This window comes from Diachasma alloeum, unplaced genomic scaffold, assembly GCF_001412515.2.
Source record: "Diachasma alloeum isolate Michigan unplaced genomic scaffold, Dall2.0 Dall_scaffold_00219, whole genome shotgun sequence".
NCBI lineage: Eukaryota > Metazoa > Arthropoda > Insecta > Hymenoptera > Braconidae > Diachasma > Diachasma alloeum.
The window spans coordinates 275,977-286,874 of record NW_021680384.1 but is presented as its reverse complement, the minus strand read 5'-3'; the positions used below and the strand labels follow the sequence as shown (position 1 = coordinate 286,874).

Below are 10,898 nucleotides of genomic sequence, written 5' to 3'. Positions count from 1 at the left end.
GGGGGGGGGGGGGGGGGGGGGGGGGGGGGGGGGGGGGGGGGGGGGGTTAAAGTGCTGAAGCACTCGATGAACCTAGCTCGCCTTTAATTGGACTTTTGGCTCGTTGTTTTTCCACACCTACGGTTTTTCGTTGAATTGGAGGAAGTGGAGAGATCCTCGGAACCCAAAACCAGAAATTAAATTAATGCTTAAGGATATTCAAGTAGTTTGGATATTTTTTCTACAGTGAAATGGTTTTCTACTTTTTGTAGTGGAACATCATTTAGTGGAACTGTCATTTGAGCCTCATTTGACCCCAAGTTTCCGGATATTTTACAATTTTGTTATTTAAACTTTGCAGGTCGGAATTTGAATCTCGATAATCAACCGTTAGAAAATATTTTAAAAATCTGAAAAAAAAATTAGAAAGTTTTATTTTTGGGGGAAGATTGATGGAATAATTTAAAAAATGCAATTTTTAAATGCGAGCATTTTTTGTGAATAATTTATGAACAATCAATTTTCCACCATGAAAATCCATACACCCACCCCCACCTTTGGCGAAATAAAAAAAAACTCCCCCTCCCAAATACCAAAAAACCCAAATTTCAGAATAATTTTCCTTTTCAAATGACATTTCGAAAACGACTCTCTCAAATGAGCTCGTCATACCGTGTTTTCACCCGGAAATATTCCCCGCTCTCCGATGCCCTACCCGCCACCCCCCAAGTCCCAATATTTATATTTCTCGCCAAACATCCCCTGAAATGCAGAATTTATCAGGATTTCGAGGTGTTGAAGAAAAAAAAATGTGCACACGTGAGGCTAGAAGTGCAATGGGACGGCGAGGAGGAGTGGAGAGAGACGAGGTCAGGTCGATCGCTCGTCGAGAGTGCCGGGGAGACCTTGACTCAGTGGTGACGTCCAGGGCGCATGCGCCCTTGTCGAATAATACGACACAGAGGACAGTATCCTCCTGTCTCGTTCCCTCTCTCCACTCAGCCCCTCACCCTCGTCCTTCTCTCACTCGTCGTGCATCGTATTTTCCCATCGTCTACCGTATCTACTACTGTTTCACTTCCACCGCGGCGTTGTACTACTGCTACGTCACTGTCTTTACACTCCACCCCCACCACCCTCCTCTCCTCCCACCCCTCCCAGCGGTAACTGACGTGGGAGGAGGCGGAGGGGATGGAGAAACCCACGACCACCAAATTCAGTAGACAATTAATTTATGCGATAAAATTTCGTTATGTTTTTTTAAATTCTCGTTAAAAGTTTTTTTTTAAGCAGACCCTTCAGTTTGACCCATTGAATTTGACCTTTAATATTTCACCCTCGAATCCCTTCAGTTCATTAAAAGTTGTGAGCAACTGTTCATTTATAACTTCATTTAGCAAGTCGTATGACATTTTGAAAGTTGAAGTTTTTTTTTTTTTTTTTTTATTGATCTCTCAATTCAATTTACACCCTTAAACTGTCGTATTTACGGGCACAGAGGATCCTTGACACGTCAGAATGTAGCATGACACGTGTCAAATTAAAAATAGAAACATGATGCAAAAAATATAATAGATTGATAAGGCCTGGAGGGGGAGGGTGCAGTAGAGAATTAATCAACTCCGTAGTAAATAATTAACTTGGACAATTACCTTGTGCGGTAAAAATACGTTATATATTTTTGTAATTTTTTTTTTAATAGAACCTTTAGCTTGTTGTTCAGTAACTTTATTTATCAACTCGATTGACATATTTTGAAGGTTAAAATTATAATTGATCTCTCAATTCCATTTGCAGTCAAAAACTGCTATATTTGGTGAGTTTTTTTTTTGAGAACCGTTAGCTTGACCCTTTGAATGTGCCCTTCAATGTTTAACCCTCAAATTTATTTAATTCATTAAAAATTATGACCCGACAACTTTATCTATTAACTCGACTGATATACTTTGAAGGTTAAAATTATGATTGATCTCTCAATTCAATTTTCACCCTTAAACTCTCGTATCCTGGGGCGCAGTGGATCCTTGAGGACACGTCAGAGTGCAGCATAACACGTGTCAAATTGGGAATTTAAAAAATGATGAAAAAAATATAACCGATTGAAAAGGCCGCGAGGAAGGGGGGGGGGAGCAGCGGGAGATGGAGATATTTCGGCCTCTCTCCCTATTTTTCTTCTTTTTCGGCGAGTCTCCGGTATATCCAGAGAGAATTCCCCCGATAAATTTTCAATGTGACGCCTGACCTTTTCATATCAACCCAACTCACCTCCCGAAACTACATACGTTATGATTATTGATTCAGCAATTGCATGAGTAGCAAAGGTCTGACATATTTGGGAGGAGAGGATAATTTCTTGATTTCATTTATTCCACATCACGAGGCACTCATCACCAAATGAAAATAATCTTAATAATTTCTCTCATAAAGTGAAAAACTCTTGCCAAATTGATCTCAAAATAGAGTTTTAGAACGAAATTTTATCAGATTAATTGACTCAATTTCATTGTTTAGAATTTTATTACAAAAAATTCAATCATTAAACTTTCTAATCTTCTTTTTCAAACTCTGAACTACAGAAACATGCAATAAAATTCTCCCTCTATCTGACATGTACCAGGAAGTGAGAAGTTTCACATCAACTTTGGAAATTGCAGTGGGCAGTTGCCAGCGAGAAATAAAACTTGGTCAATATAATTTTGTAAAATCTCTTCTACAACTACAGTTTTTCCTCCTCACGATAGACACGAGGGTGCTAAGAATACTGTTTTTTACTTTTTTTTCCCAAGCAAAACGAACGAATTTCATTTCTTTTTTTCAACTTTTGATAATATTTACAATACGTCCAGTGTGGCTTTCGTAATTTTTTTTTTGCAATATAATGTATTTTTTACGGCTCCGAATGGATTTTGTCCTGCAGTCTTTTTCCAATAAAGATAATGATAAGGGGAAAAAAAATATCTGAAGTTGAATTTCCCACGCAATGCTGTCATTAATGCATTCTGACAATTCTGATAGAGCCCTCAAATGTTACCAGCGATTGGAATAATACTCACACGACACAGCCACTTATTGCCACTATCTATTTCCGTATCAGCTTGTCTCCTCTCTAAGACAAAATCCGTTTACATTATTCCCTACCTCTCCCTGTACGTATTACGATCACGCAACGCCTCAAACTGTACAGTTTATTCCCGTGTGAATTTCCATTCTCGTGCGTTTATCCTTGCTCCTGTTTTGGCCAATTCTCTTCTTCTCACTATCGTGTTATATTCAGGCGAGGTCGAAACTTCATCGGGTTGTTTCGTGTCCTTCGTACAATTACCCTAGTCACGTACATTATGATGCCTTTTTTCCCGGTATTTTATAGAGGATTATTTCCCAGCCAATGATTTATTTCGAGAAATTACCCCATCACCTCTTGGAAAAAAAAAGCTCCCAAAATTTATCGTTAAATTGACGAAAAAGATCCATTTCTCCTCATTATACATTCGAAAATAATTTTGTCATCATTGACCCTCAGTTAACCCATGCGATTTGACCCTCAAATTTCTCCACCAACCAAATGGGGTCATTTTCAACCCCTCCCACTCAGCCATCAAGACACTTAACCTAAACCTCCCCCTTAATTACCACAAAAACTAATTATTCTCCCCTGAGAGACCCCAAATGCCAAAAACTTGTTGGACATATCGAAACAACTGTTGAAAAAATCGCGATGCATTTATTATTTTCAGGCTATATTATTAGCATTGGGTAAAGGCCACGTGAAAAGTGCTTTTCGGGGAAATGCAGGTCGAATAGGCTGTTTTTCTCTACTGCCTTAACGATCTCAGGGCTGCAGCTATGTGCCAGTAACACGCGAGACGACTCCCTCCTCCCCTCTACCCGTGCACCCCTTTCAGTAAGAAAAGGGGGCTAGGAGGAGGGGGGAGGGCTAGTTGATCGATGTTGAAGCGGGCAAAACTTCGAAGCAGTCGATATATCGCAACGGGTGAATCCCCCCCTTGGGCAATACCTGGGAATGATCGTTATCCAGAGGTACGGGGGGCGATTGAGAAACGGCGNGGGGGGGGGGGGGGGGGGGGGGGGGGGGGGGGGGGGGGGGGGGGGGGGTATGGAGGTGATGCACAGAGAAGAGAAAAGGCAAGGTGGTGGGGAGGAGTGAATCCATGGCCATCCGGTGAAACCCCCAGGATCGTTATCCACTTGGGAATACCAACGGATCTTTGGGAGTTTTGGTCGTTAATACGAGGGTTACCTCGGGAATAGCATGAGTTTGATTCGAGAATAGTTGGGGGAAGGGGGTGAGGGGGTGATTACGGGGTCATTTAATGATCATTGTGGTGATTGAAAAGAAAAAAATTGAAGTGAATTACGGACGAGTGGAGGTAACTGTGAGACGAATTGAGGGAAGTGGATGTGATCGGTTTGAATAACGAGGGTAATGGGAGGAATTGTCTTCGGAGGTGCATTTTTCATATCGGCTTTATGTATTTTGAAGGAAAATAATGGGTTGGAGGGGTTTCTTTGGTTACATCAGTCGTATTTTATTATTCATTAAATATCAATTTGACGAAATAATGATCTCTGTTAAAACGATTGCGATTGTTATCCGCATGGGAATATCAACTGATCTTTGGGAGTTTTGGTCGTTAATGCGAGGGTTGCATCGAGAATAGCATGAGATTGATTCGAGAATTGCTGGCGGAGGGGGTCAGGGGTTGATTACTGGGTTATTTAATGATCATTGTAGTGATTGAAGAGAAAAAAATTGAAGTGAATTACGGACGAGTGGAGGTAACTGTGAGACGAATTGAGGCAAGTGGATGTGATCGGTTTGAATAACGAGGGTGATGGGAGGAATTGTCTTCGGAGGTGCATTTTTCATATCGTTTTTCTGTATTTCGAAGGAAAATAATTGGTTACAGGGGTTTCTTTGGTTACAGCAATTGTATTTAATTATTCATCAACTCTTAATGTGACCAAATAATGATTTCTGTGCAAAACGTTTCAGTTGGCAATCTCCGAATGATCTCATATGGTCAGAACCCATTTTAACCCGCAGAAAATCTGACCATTAGCTGTTTTTTTTTTCATCCTAACATGAACTACTTACACCCTCACAATTTTTTTCTCACCACTTGATATCGTAAACTCCTTTAGTTATCCCAGCAGTATCGCTTCCAGCCCAGTTGAAGTGAAATTACCATGCAAAAACAGCTGAGTTCACCGGCTGACCATACCCTTCACATGAGATTACAAAATAGGATAATGCATTCTCGTTTAAACTTCACTCAACCCTCTCTGCCCTATCCACCTGCTTTCCACCCTCCTAGGATTCTCGGATCGATTTGCTGCATAATTCAATCTGAAATTAAGGCAGCGGGGGAGGAGTACTACCAGCTGGAGTATACACCAAATGTAAACCACGCTCTGGCTATTCGTGGCTCGTTTAAATGTATTATTCAGACCGTCCTTGACGGGGGCTCTAGGGGTGTCAGATCAGATGGAGAAATGGTGTGAGATGACGAGTTGAAGGGGAAACAAGAGACGAAGTTAATCGAGTTCCGAATGAAGTTTGTGTCGGCACGTCTGTCCTCCCGCTGTGTATTTTCCGTAATAAATCTAAATGATAATTCTCCATTATATCTGACAACTCGTGAATTGAGATTAATAAGATTTATCATTTGTGTCTTGATTAATTTTCATTTTCATTTGTGGTTGTTTCAGAAATAAGGAAAGATGTGAAGGAAATAGAGGTGCGCAGATGCCCAACAAGGCACGGCCTCGTCGTGAGTGGTCACCAAAATCCCCCATAGATGTTTTGTAAGTACAACATTAATAATAAACTTTAATGAGAAAAGTATATTTGAGGCTGTGAAAGGCGTTGAATCAAGTTAGTCGGGCAACTTCTTATAATTCTCTCGTGCAATGGAATTTAATAATTATCCTCGGGCTTGTGCAGTTGAACAGAAACACTTGGATCCGCTAATCAAGCGTACCCCCAAGGCCACAGTCTCAGCAGTAGAGACGGAAAACCGTAACACAGATACAGACGCTCGGCACTGCTGTAATTAACTAATTAAAGTTTCCGCATACGTGGTCGCAAAACGGCACGATTTCACCTCGAGGATAGCAAGCTCACTCAGTTCCAAGTTGCTTCAATTTCGTTTTTCTGAATGTAGATATTAGTCAGAGTCACGAAGTTCATTTTCATTTCTTACTTGACGATAAATTCCATCAGTTACAGTTGAATAATACCAGTTTTGGGGGGGGGGGAGTCGTAAAGCTGATTAGATGTGAAAAAAAGTGAAAATATAACTCATACCAAATAGCCGGATCAATGTCTCAATTTCCTACTGGTCAGAACGTCCAATACGTTTCCCAGTCACGAACCATAATTTTCCGGTAATTCATTTTTTTTTCTTTTTCGTTTCCTATCATCTTCCATACGAAGGAACTTTCCGGTTATCCACAGAATTGCCATCGTTCCAAAAATTTAAAACCATTTGGAACAAAAATGCAGGATGATTTGCCTCTCCCTCACGGATGAAATTGCTCGGGTGGAGATCGAATCGGCCCAGGTTTCTCCTGCAATTGGCTTCGATTCCTTTTTACCTTTCCCCCTCCTTCTGTTTCTCATTTTACCGGAATAAAGAGGTTAAAAAAGAAAGGGGATCGTGTCTTGATGTTGAAAGTTGAACCGACAAAACCACGAGCCCTCAAAGACTCGAATATTCATTCGGGCGTGTTGAACAAAAACTTGGTGATGTGCCAAAAAGCCAGTCAGGGAGATACTTGGCACTAAATTTTCTATTGGCTTGTGGCTTATACCCGTCAAAATGGATATTAACCCTCTTAAATATACATATTTATCCGGATTACCTTGATTTGGTAAAAGCAACAATTGTGAGCGATCCAGATATCTGGTGTTGAATAGTAGAAAGCGTTCCAACAGAATATTTTCATTCCATAAGATTGAAAACTTTCACGAGGAACCCAATTTGTCATTATTTGGCGGTTACATCGGTCATAAAAAACTATTCACAATATATGAATAGTAAAATATGAAATGTTACAAGTTGCCTTGCTGGAAAAATTCATTTCGCTTATTCAACCCATCAGCGTTGAAAATATATATATGAGAGAATTCTCTAGTTAATATACGCCAAATTGTTAACACTGAAAATGACACTAAAATCGTGATCCATGGAAATGCGCGATATTTTAGATCGAAATGCTTTCGAGCACCGAATTTCCATTCAATATAATCAAAAGCTTTCAAAAGGAATTCAATTTTTGATCATCCGGTGGTTAAATCCGTCGCATTTACCTGTTCACGATAGCGAAATATGAAAAATTGATATTTTACAATTAGAATTGTCAGCAGAATTTGACGAGAATTGCTGAAAGGTCCTCCATTACCCCCAATTTGCAAACTACTCCAGCACATTTGAAATATATGCGGAGTGAGTGATTCAGGACACCCGATGCAAACTTTCTTACTATCCATCTGACCCTCTTGTTATGCTCACCCTAAAATAGGACTTGCATCTACTCCAGAAAACCCCCTCATCGTGTAACTCCCTCAACAACTTTGAAGTACCCTCCATAAAGCCCACCGCCATCTTGGTAACCAGTATTTCACCCGATACTAATTAAGGTATTCTAATCGCTGACAACATATTCCATTAACAATTCACTTCAATTCGGTAGCCCATCCTAGCGTAATTTCTGCCTGTTTAAAAGCCCTCTGTAATATTTAAAACGATTTCATCAGGCCACCGGAGATGTGAAATTCATCATGCGGTTTGCAGTTTTAGTTGAATTAACATGGCTTCTATCGTATCTGCGGTTGGAATAGACTGCATTTACAATTCACGGCTTCAGAAGTCATACACGTGTAGCTGACAATAGCCTTTCGGAAAAAGAAAAAATTAATTGCTCCAAACTTCGAAGAGAGGCCATTGCTGTTAATCAATACTAGAATTTTTATCGGACAAACTTTCACAAGAACATTTGACCCATGAATATCTTAGCAGCGATCCCACTAAAATCAGTTGCCCAGCAGTATATGGACTTGGAAATGTCCTCTACTCCCCCAATGGACCAACTTTCGCCTCCATCCGACTTGAAATCGGAAACTTCCGAAACATCAATTTAATCATTCATGCTGATGTATCAGTGCGATTGGTTGATAAAAAATGAATGTCATTTTTTTTTTTTAAAGGTGGATGCCCCGCTCCGCCATGAGGCCGGCCGAGGGCGACACGTCGGACTGTATCCTGGTAGTCGGCGTGTCACGTCCAAAAATGGCCGCTGCATTTCTATCAGTCGCACTAGTATCACTCTTCCTGACATTCCACATACTCTACGACAGTGCCATCTACAGTCTCCATGCAGCAACTGTTATTGAAACAATGGATGATGTTACAAATGATCTTGATAATCATCAGCACGAACAATTACCAACGATTTTAATATCCAATAAAGTACATTTTTCACGTACTAATCGTCATTTACCACAAGCTATAATCGTTGGTGTACGTAAATGTGGTACACGAGCACTTCTAGAGATGTTATTCCTCCATCCGCAGATACAAAAAGCAGCTGGTGAAGTGCATTTCTTTGATCGTGATGATAATTATGAAAAAGGGCTTGAGTGGTACAGAAAAAAAATGCCGTACTCATTCAAAGGACAGCTAACCATCGAGAAGAGCCCTAGTTACTTCGTTACGCCTGAGGTGAGTTGTTGAAATAAATGGTTATTCATGAATAAATTAGTTTATTTCATGTATTGAGAGGAACAAATCTTTACCATTTACTTTATTCTATATAACATTCATTATGAGAGTCAAACGCGTTCAATCTAAATGTTTCGCAAAAGGCGACAATTGTCGATTTTGAACAATGCAAATGTCTGTTATCGCATACCAGGCAATCTTCAAATACCCATTTTTCATTTCATATCATCGAAAGCTTCTAAGAAAAAACACATTTTTTATCGCTGATCGGTTACAGACATCACAGTTAACTGTTCACGACTAATGAATATGAAAGAATTTTAAAAGTATCTAGTTTTGAATCTAATCATGAAGTTCATGAACTCCATTTTCAAACCTTTTGCCGTCTGATCACTCACGTCAGCATCACGTGACCATCAAATGTTCAAATCACGTAGTTTCCACATTCAAACTGAAAACGTATCCTCCTTTATAAAAAAAAAAAGGTACCGGAGCGTATTCGTGCGATGAATTCAAGTGTCAAACTACTGCTGATCGTACGTGAACCAGTGACACGTGCGATATCAGACTATACCCAGCTGCGTACACACGCCGCAGCAGCGGCATCAACAGCAACAACGACAGTTGAGGGTAGTCAAAAGCCACCATCACAACCGCAACGTAGTTTCGAGGAACTTGTCATACGTCCTGATGGCACTATCAATGAGTCATATCGTCCAATAGCAATATCCCTTTATCATAATTATATGCATCGATGGTTAGAAGTATTTTCACGCGAGCAAATACTTGTTGTTAATGGTGATCAATTGATTGAAGATCCTGTACCGCAGTTGCGTAGAATTGAGAATTTTCTTGGTATTGAGCCAAAAATTGGTAGACACAATTTTTATTTCAATCATACCAAGGGTTTCTACTGTCTAAGAAATGAGACATCGGAAAAGTGTCTCAGAGAGAGTAAAGGCAGAAGGCATCCACGTGTTAGTCCAATTGTCGTCACCAAATTGAGAAAATTCTTTAATGAACATAATCAGAGGTTCTATGAACTAGTGGGTGAGGATCTTGGGTGGCCGGAGGAGTAGGAATATGAAGGAGAGATGGAGGCTGGTGGATCACATTGGTCCTTGACTCGATAGGAACTGATACATATCATAGGGTTAATAGTTGGATATTAAGAGATTTAATATTTTTATAAAGTCCACATTGGAAGTTGTTATATATCGTTAATTGATGGTTTTTTTTTATTGTGTGAGTGAGGGAGAAGGGGTTCATTCAATTGACGCATAACACGCTTCTCCAGTTATCATGGTTTATTTTTAATTTAGCTGCACAATTGATTATTGGCCAGTTTTGCCAAGTAATGATGGCACTGACACCCATTCGTGTTGGTCGATAGTAAAGGGCCATCGATTGTATGTCAACTTAGTGGAGGAGTGAAATTCTCGTTGACCACTGCTCGTCAAACATCTTCCATGTCTAACTATCGATGGGCTCTGCCCACCGTTTGATAGATACGTGTCGACAAATTTTGTACACAAAGGAGTGAGCTTGACGCCTCTGTTAGTGACTACACTAGGGGGTTGACAAACAAACTCCCGTGTGTTGAAGGATTTCATTTGTCGCGTCGCCAAAGATTTGTTGCTTTATTTATCAGGACTTGGCAAGCAACACACCACCACGTTCCAAATTTTCGGGAATGATTTCTGATCAGAAGTTATTGAAGAAGCCAGAAAGCAAGTTTTTCTCATGTGGAAATAATTTCTACCTTCATCAGAAACGAAGATCTAACATATTCACATTTAAAATGAGTTGTTTTAAAGCCAAATGCGTCAATTGCATGTTTATACTTCTCCATGAATAAATTTTCGATGATATTCTGTATTCAAAATGTTAACCTCAAAGGGGCTTCGCTCTTCAAATGAATTAACGAGAAACCCCTGGGCTGGAATCTGTAACCATTTTCAAAATATACAGGTATAGTTGAACCTTGTGAGACAGGTTTGAATATATAGACTGTTATTTCAACGTTACTAACGCCGTTGTAATCTCACGAATGGTATCCGGGGGTCTGTGTTTGATCTTGGCTGTGGGATTTAGTTATCCAGTGCTCCGGGTATCTTGTCAAACGTTGATCGTTTCTCATCTATTATACATTCCAACATCAACTCATCCATTAAT

The 10,898-nt window shown here is 40.0% G+C and overlaps 1 protein-coding gene across 1 annotated transcript in view; it reads left to right on the top strand.

Annotated features, from left to right (window-relative positions):
* LOC107037403 (heparan sulfate glucosamine 3-O-sulfotransferase 5) overlaps positions 1-10,403 on the top strand; it is a 33,815-nt gene extending 23,412 nt beyond the window's left edge. The window contains exons 2-4 of the mRNA XM_015255948.1: positions 5,710-5,805; positions 8,210-8,723; positions 9,209-10,403. Of these exons, the coding sequence (XP_015111434.1) occupies positions 5,747-5,805; positions 8,210-8,723; positions 9,209-9,802 (1,167 nt within the window). The 5' untranslated portion in view covers positions 5,710-5,746 and the 3' untranslated portion in view covers positions 9,803-10,403. The remainder of the gene's footprint in view (positions 1-5,709; positions 5,806-8,209; positions 8,724-9,208) is intronic.
* The last annotated feature ends 495 nt before the right edge of the window (positions 10,404-10,898 follow it).